Below are 8,595 nucleotides of genomic sequence, written 5' to 3' on the forward strand. Positions count from 1 at the left end.
GAGAGAGAGAGAGAGAGAGAGAGAGAGAGAGAGAGAAAGGAAGAAAAAAAATCAATTATTGCGACCTAAGTTAGTTCCCAGCCTCCACATGGTGACTCAAAACCACCCTAACTTCATTCCAAGGATCCAGTGCCTTTGTGTGACCTACCTGGGGAGCTAGGAACACACATAGTGCACATACATACATGCAGGCAAACAAAAAGCAGAAACATTTATATACATGAAAAAATTTGGTAAGTTTTTTCCCTTTGGGAAAAATAATATACAGGCATGTATATATACACATGGGTGTGTGTGTGTGTGTGTGTGTGTGTGTGTGTGTGTGTGTGTGTGGCCAAGCTCTGGAGTAAAAAGCCCAGCCTCACCACAGCCTGTAGGGTTTTCGGTAGTTGTGTGCCCTCTGCAGAAATAACTTTTTGCTTGCCCACATCCTGTGGATCATGTGAACCGTTTGTGGGAGGACCCATTTCTAGCAAGGTAGAGGTAATTAGAAGTGCAGACAAGGTTTGACTTTGGCCGCAGGTGTTTTACACAGCAGCGATCCATAGCCCTCAGTGTCCTTTCATGGACACGGTCTTCAGATCACCTTCCATTCACGTTCCCCAGGGTTGTCCCCTGGACAGTGCCCCGGCACCCTTGGAGGGATCTCAAAGTCCCTGAGAACTGACAGACACTGTATCCTGCTCCTTCTGGCTTGTGACATGTTCAGGAATTCTAGCCAGGGCATTCCAGTCCCGGCTAACTCTGTGGTACACTTTTAGTCATCCTCTCTGCTTCGAAAATACACAAAAAAAGACGACGAGAGGGTCCAAAAAGAGAGTCCAGAGGTGTGTTGCAAGGAAGCATTCAAAGTCCACAGCCTGTGTCTTCTCCCAACACCTCAGCCTTCTGCGCGCTGATCCTGCCCTTAGTAATCTACACATCCGGAACGTCCAGGACCCTACCCCACTCCAGACCTGGAAACTACATATGCCACATCCTAAGACCCCGCGTCCCCCCTGCCCCCAAGACTGGGGACTGTGGACCCTGTTCACAGCCTTGGTCTCCTTAGGAAGAGTGGGAGTCCTGAAGCTGCTAAGCCAGGAGCTGGAAGAAGCAGGGAGGAGTAGGGAACAGCAGGGACCAGAGGGCAGGGGCGGGCATGGGCGGGGAGTGGCAGGGGAGGGCCGGGGAGGGCGGGGCAGGGGGCGGGGAGGGGCGGGCAGGGGCGGACAGCGGTCCCGGATGGGCGGGCAGGGGGCGGGGAAGGGCGGGCAGGGGGCGGGGAAGGGCGGGCAGGGGCGGGCAGGGGTCCGGGATGGGCGGGCAGGGGCGGGCAGGGGGCGGGGAGGGGCGGGGAAGGCCGGGCAGGGGCCGGCAGGGGTCAAAAAGGGCCTGCAGGTGCAGCCAGGGCTGGGCAGACTCATGTGGAGTAGCAGGATGAACAGAAGATCCGAACTGGTGGTCACCGTCTCGGCGGCTCGTCCCGCCATAGGTCAGTTTCCCGAAGGCACCCTACTGGTCCGCAGAGAACCTGGCCAACTGCGCGCTTGCATTCAGGATGGTTCATCTGTCACCGTGTGTTGGCAGGTATTGGTGGTCATCTTACCTCTGATTCCTGCTGGGTTTGTGGATCGATTGTAGCTCAGGGGTGAAGTGTGTGGTTAGCATGCATGTGGTCACGAGTGCACTCTCTTGCCCTGCCCTGTGCTCTCTCAGCTCACATTTGAATCAACTGTAGAGAAAATTGTTAACATTCAATACCAACTTCTGCTCTTCCTCTGTCCGTGACCATTTGTATGCGTGTCAGTTGGGTATCCTGTATGTATTAGAAGGGTGTTTTGCCTGCACATATGTCTTGCATTTACCACTTGCCTGCCTCGTGCTGGCAAAAGCTGGAGAGGACATTGGGTTTCCTGGAACTGGAGTTACAGATGGTTGTTGTTGTGAGCCGCTGTGCGGGTGCTGGGAATCAAACCCCAAGAACAGCCAGCGCTCCTAACCACTGACCAACTCTTCAAGCCTCTGAATGTTCTATATTTGGAAAGGTTCTTATTTCAGAATTTATAACCCCCAACATACTTTTATTTCAATATATTAAATCTTAAGTATATGTTGGTTGGATATAATTGAAATAATATATATATATGTATATATACATATACATATATATATATATATATATGATGCAAATAATTGGCTGGAACCCAGTTCTGTACAGAAATTTCATTTAGTAAATTTCACCTTACATATGTAGGCTGAACATGATACAAAATATGTATGATTTTGAACATGAAATAAGTCATGTGTGTCTGAAGGGGCTAGGCAGTCTTTAACATTCACCTAACCTTGTTACACATCTGCACTTTGAATAATATCTGACACAGGAGGTCCACAGTGGCATCATTTCAGCGTCCAGAAAGTTCCATATCTCCCAGACTGGAGGTCCATGGCTGTAACCCCAGCACTCTGCAGTCTAAGATGTGAGCTTTATGAGATTGAGGCCAGCCTGAGCTAGCCAGCCTCTTTGTTATAGAAGAAAAGAAGGGACAGAGGAGGGAGAGAGAGAGGCTGGCAGTGACACTGTAGAGAGCTTTCTCAGCACACACAAAGCTTGAGTTTAATCCCCAGCCCTGTGAGAAAAAGAAGTTTTGTGTTTTGGGCCATTGCTGATTTTGAGAAGGTGAGTTCTTAGTTAACCTGTATTTTCTCGTATTGTTTTCAGTCTTGGAGTTTGTTTTTGATATTTTTCTTGTTAGAATATTTAAATTACATTTACTAATCTATTTAAGATTTATTTACTTTTATATATGTGAGTACACTGTCGCTGTCTTCAGACACACCAGAAGAGGGCATCAGATCCCACTACAGATGGTTGTGAGCCACCATGTGGTTGCTGGGAATTGAACTCAGGACCTCTGGATGAGCAGTCAGTGCTCTTAACCACTGAGCCATCTCTCCAGCCCTATTTATTTATTTTGAGGGATGCTACAAAGTGTGTATGGGAGTTGAAGGACAAGTTGTGGGAGTTGGTTCTCCCCTCCCACCACCCCACTTCCCACTCCACCCCTCGCCCCCAACAATACACAGTACGTGTCCCGGAACTGAACTCAGGTCACCTGCTCAGTGGCAGTGCCGTCCTCCTTCCTCACCCAGGGAGTTGTCTCTCCAGCATCGGATTTTGTTGTTGTTGTTGTTGTTGACGTAGAATCGAAGGTTAATGAGTAACTTGGATGATAGCCTTTTAAGCTCTCAGTACTCTGCCTCTGCTGCCCAAGTGCTGGGATTGTAGACATTCACCATCAAACCTGGTGTCACTCTGCTACTTTTTCCACATCTCACTGGCTTCTGTGGAACTGTTCACGTAGTCATGACACGACATGACAGTGTTCACTGAAGACCCGTTAAGCGTGTCCTTTACAGTCTTATAAAGCATCTTGCCAAGCACTTTCCACTCATTGCCTCCCTTAACCCCAGGCTATGTGGATTCTACCAGCTCCAGCTAATAAAGGAACAAGGAAACTGAGCAGTCACTAACCGCAGTCCATGTTTGAGTTCCTGTCCTGACTCCCTTGGTGATGTACAGCCAAGTGGAAGTGTAAGCCAAATAAGCCCTTTCCTCCCCAACTTGGTTGTTTTTGGTCATGGTGTCTCACCACAGCAATAGGAACCCTAGCAAAAACAGAGATGGATTAAAAAATAACGATAACAGTCAGATACATAAAGCCCATAAGCATTTTCTTCCCTAAATCCTTCAGGCACATTATCACTGCATCAGAGAGATTGTTGACTGGAATAGAAGTTGGTATCAGGAACAGGTTTGTTGCTATGCAAACGCTGACCACATCTTCTAAGAGAAATGTGAGAGAATTTGGGACCTTAGGCTGGGAAACACCTTGCTATTACAGCACTTCCAGGGCCATTTTAGTGGAAGCTTGGAAAACAGTGATACTATAGGCACCGTGGACTGTGGGTGCCTGATTTCTGAAATCTCAGAGAGGGGAGAAGGAGTTTACCATGAATTGGGCCTGGGCTTTCCCTGTGATATTCTGAGGGAGATTCTGTTTGTTGTTTAGGATGGGGCTGAAGAGTCAGCTTCCTTAACTGCTGCACTGAGAGATGAAACTTTCTCCCTTTCATTAGGACAATAAGAAAGGCTCCCTAGAGACGTCACAAAGCTGAGGCCAGGCCACATCTTGTGCTGCAAACCAAATTGGCAATCTAAGAGGGTCATCTGGTTCTAGTTTTGAAGGGAATCAAGGAGAGCCCGTGAGGCTTGGCACCTGGTCGCAGGGTCAGGGTCTTCGCAGAACGGCTTGAGAGGCTGAAGGGGAAGCCTCAGGTGGTATGGAGGCTCCAGGATATTGGAGATGCCGGGACTGTAGGATGACCATCGATGGGAGCTGCAGATTCGCAAATGTCTGAAGGAAGCAGAAAATCGTGTGCAGTGAATGGCAGGGCTGTGGACCGCCCAAGGATTTTGTGTAACAGAAGGCTGTCTGGCCCTAAACTATCCACTTTAATTTGTACTGCTGGATTTTGAGTTTTGCTTAAGTGTGAATTCATTTTATTATTATTTTTTTAATGTCTAAGTTCTTCCCTTTTGGGATAAGAATACTTTAAAACATACATATTTTTTTGACACAGAATCTCTTTACATGGCCCTTGTAGTCTTGGAATTCACAGAAACCTCCTCTCTCTTTCTGCTGGGATTAAAGGCCTGTGCCACCCTACCCAGCAAGAATATTTAAGTATAAAATTTGCTTTTTATTTTTATCTTGTAGACATCCACTCTTAAGTGGCTTTGGACTGTTAAAGAGACTTCCAACACACTACAACTTTTATTGACCTTGAACTTTTACAGTGTCACGGTATTTTATATTATGATATTAACATGAGACTTTAGAGACAAGGAGTAAAAAGTTTCTGTTTACAAATGATGCTTCTGTGTCAGTCAGCGAGCAGTGGTTTGGTTTGGTTCAGAGGGGCCTTTTTTTTTTCCAGATATTTTTGTTTCTTTGTGAAGAGGGGATCTTAGTGAACAGCCTTGGCTGTCCTGCAACTCGCCATGTAGACCTAGAATTGACGGAGATCCAGCTGTCGCTGCCCATTTTTATTTATTTCTTTAGTGTGTGTGTGTGTATATATGTGTGTGTATGTGTTGGTTTATGTGTGTGTGTGCGTGCACGTGCAAGTGTGAGTGCACGTATATGTATGCACATATGTGTAAGGATGCCTGTGAAGGCCAAAGGAGGGTTTTAAGTCCCCTGCACGTGGAGTTACAGGCAGTTTCTCAGGCTCCAGAGGTCTGCCCTTCCCAGCCTTCCTCAGTGTGGTCATAGGTGCACCACCATGCTCTGTGCTGTTCTTTTTGTTGCTGCTGCTGTTGTTTTAGTTGGGTTGGGGTTGACCTCAGAACATTTGCACTTTACCTACTGAGCCATCTCGTCAGCCCCATGTCAGCTGTTTTACATCATATTTTCTATGCATAGGTGTTGTGTTTGCATAGATGTTGCGATCCCCTGTGTGTCAGTGGAGGTGTCGGGTCCCCTGGGTCTGGAGTTGTGGTCTGTATTAGGAGCCTCCATGTGAGTGTGAGGGAACCAAACCTGGGTCCCTAGAAGAGCAGCTAGTGCTGCCTGCCATCTCTGCAGCTTCCAGATCCTTCTAAGTCAGACCCAGTGTGCTGTATTAACTGCTCATAACAGTGGAACAGTTTAGACTTAAGGGACTTTTAGCATGCATTCTTTTGGTTTTGAACTGAGCCTTGCTCTATAGCCCAGGCTAGCCTTAGTGTAGACAGCTGCCCTACCTGAGATTCTGAAGTGTTGCTACTATAGGTAGGGTTGTGTGTGTGTGTGTGTGTGTGTGTGTGTGTGTGTGTGTATGTTTGTGTTTGTATGTATGTATCTACGCGTGTGCGTACAAGGGGTGTGTCTTTAAGGAGTATATTACCTATATCTTTTCTTCATCTAAATTAACATTGTGTGTGCGTGCACACACACGCACGTACTGGTACCCATGGAAGCCACAAGAGGGTGTGTGATACCATAGAACTGAGTTACAGGTGAGCATGGGATCTGAGGATTGGTCCTGATGATAGAGCATCAAGTGTTGTTAACAGTCAACCATCTCTCCAGCAACTCAAGAAGAATTTTCTTAGTAATGAATGGTTTGACCTCCCTTAATCCTTCCTATAGGTAGCAAATGCAGGTTGGTCCCTGGAGGATGTTGATGTGTTTGAAATCAATGAAGCCTTTGCAGCAGTGTCTGCAGCAATAGCTACAGAACTTGGATTAAACCCCGAGAAGGTAACCAACGTGAAGCTGTGTTTGCCCATAGGCTTGCGTGCCCCATGTTTAGAGCTGTGAAGTATAAGAAATGAGGTCATTCCCCATGACTGCTCACCTTGGCTAGAGATGAACAAGCACAAGTTAATTTTCAGTTGGGATTTTTGTTGCTTTTCACAGCAAGGAACTGAGTGTGTTAGGTCACATCAGAATCAGTGGAACAGTCTACAAACAGGGGACGAAGCAGGTGTCACACAGGCATTACTTCATCCTAAGGTTTACAGTGAAAGTTGAGTTTGAAAGGAGGGTTTGCTAGCATAACACTGGGGGTGGGGTGGGGTGAGATAAAACAGGTATGAGCCTGTGTTCAGAGGACTGACTTAAGACTTAAAGCTCTTCATCTCTACAGGTGAACATCTATGGAGGAGCCATTGCCTTGGGCCATCCTCTGGGAGAATCTGGCTGTAGGATTCTAGTGACCTTCTCACACACCCTGGAGAGAGTGGGTGGGACTTGTGGTGTTGCAGCCCTGTGCACTGGGGGTGGGATGGGGATGGCAATGAGTGTTCAGAGAGGATAAGCCACCACCCTTACAGTTCTCATTCAAACACTAAACAGAACGTGAGACCAGAGGACCAAACTGAGGACAGGAACCCAGGTCGACAGCTTGCTGTACTTTAGTGTGAGACACCCAAGGCTAAGACGTTGAGACATTGCACTTGACACTGTTATAAAACAGGGAAATCCAGTCAGTCATCAAGGGCTCCAGAGTGAGCGACAGTTTCATAATTTCCATGTTTATTATCTTTGCTTTCCGGGTATAATTTTCTCTGATCATTGATTTGTTTGTTTGTTTGTTTGTTTTTGACTCAGAGTGTCACCATATAGCCTGAAAATCATTTTATAGATGAGGTTGGCTTTGAATTCCCAGAGATCCACCTTTCTGTGCCACCTGAGTACTCGATTTAAACGCATGCGCCATTATGCAGGGTCCCAAAATGATCCATTCAATGAATGGGGATGTGGCTTCTGGTTTGAACTTCAGGCTCTTCGCTCAAACACCCCTGCTTGCTTGTTGTCTTGTGGTTTCCCATTGATCAAACCAAGACCAATCCTGTAATGGAAATTGGATTCAGTGGCCTCTTCTATGCTGAGGTGGTGGGGTAGGTATTCTAGCGATTCTAGTCAGAAGATTGGCCGTCCCAACCAGTGTGCCTCTGGGTTGTTGGAAAGTGAGCAGCAAGCGCCTTCCGTGCATTTGTTTCTCTGCTTGACCAGACAGGATTGTACTTGCTTCAAACCTCTACCTTGACTTCCCCAAAATGATGAACTGTAACTGGAATTGAAAGCCAAATAAACTCTTTCCTCCCTTGCATTGCTTCTCATCAGTGAGTTTGATCATGAAAAGAGAAACAAAGCCAGAGTTTAGGATGTGGTAAGGACAGCCAGCTTCAACAGAGAAGCCTTAGTTTGCAGCATGTTACTGAGAGGTCCCTTTGGGATCATTTTTGATAAGCCGTATGATACTCAGATGAACCTGCAAGGGGGTAGTCACATGTGCTGTGGAAATCATAAGCAAACTATAATAGAGAGACATTGTAGAAGTTGGTTATTGAAGCCATGTGTCACATCTGCATGACTGGTTGGGGACAGGCCAAATACACATCAGCAATCCCCTAAGAGTATCACGGAGTAAAAGTTCCTACCCAAGTAATGTCCCAGCAGCTGGAGTCAGAACAGGGTCATCCATAACAGGACAACAGCCAACACAGTGTGCACCAACCTGCATAGCCAGATATGTCACTGCTTAGCCCGTAGTCTAATGAAAAGAAGTCTTGTCAGTCCCTGTGGGACCAGGGATACACATCAGGAACAAGTTGTGCCTATACGTCAGGAACATGTAATACGGTTGTACAAACATTTACCAGAAATAAGCCAAGACTTATTTATGTGCAGATGTGTTCCCATGTTTGTATATGCACATTGGAGACAGGACAGCCTGGAACCCCCTGGAACAGACTTGTGAGCCACCATGTAGGTGCTAAGACTGAACCCAGGTCCTCTACAAGAACAGCTAGTGTTGGTACCTGAGCCGCCAGTGTGTGAATGTCGGGTGTAGTTCTGCAGGTTGAATGAAAACAAGTACACGGGTCACCCATTGTCAGAGAGTACCACCAACACTTTACTGAGATCTCCTTATATACCAGAGGGAAAAGTCATGGAAAACAACAAGGCAGGTGCAAATCCCTAACCAGGAAAACAGGATAAGTCTGTGTGGTGGAAAGTCCCAGGCCCAATCAGGGGCATGAACAACTTCTTAAACAAC

The 8,595-nt window shown here is 46.8% G+C and overlaps 2 protein-coding genes across 5 annotated transcripts in view; both read left to right on the forward strand.

Moving 5' to 3' along the window:
* LOC148006947 (uncharacterized) overlaps positions 1-8,595 on the forward strand; it is a 92,109-nt gene that overhangs the window by 41,289 nt on the left and 42,225 nt on the right. The gene's annotated exons all lie outside the window — the stretch shown is intronic.
* Positions 1,331-7,644, forward strand: LOC148006949 (acetyl-CoA acetyltransferase, cytosolic-like). Its single transcript, XM_087605159.1, has 3 exons — positions 1,331-1,569; positions 6,180-6,290; positions 6,679-7,644. The coding sequence occupies exons 1-3, from the start codon at positions 1,405-1,407 to the stop codon at positions 6,847-6,849; spliced, it is 447 nt and encodes a 148-aa protein (XP_087461285.1). The 5' UTR covers positions 1,331-1,404; the 3' UTR covers positions 6,850-7,644.

Source organism: Rattus norvegicus, chromosome 1 (assembly GCF_021556685.1).
Source record: "Rattus norvegicus strain SHRSP/BbbUtx chromosome 1, alternate assembly SHRSP_T2T, whole genome shotgun sequence".
Classification (NCBI taxonomy): Eukaryota; Metazoa; Chordata; class Mammalia; order Rodentia; family Muridae; genus Rattus; species Rattus norvegicus.

Excerpts from the sequence above, each read along its gene's own strand:
- LOC148006949 (XM_087605159.1), top strand. The coding sequence starts at position 1,405 with ATGTGGAGTAGCAGGATGAACAGAAGATCCGAACTGGTGGTCACCGTC. Across the intron at positions 1,570-6,179 it reads CTGTCACCGTGTGTTGGCAG|GTAGCAAATGCAGGTTGGTC; the intron begins GTATTGGTGGTC and ends TCCTTCCTATAG. Across the intron at positions 6,291-6,678 it reads TTGGATTAAACCCCGAGAAG|GTGAACATCTATGGAGGAGC; the intron begins GTAACCAACGTG and ends TCATCTCTACAG.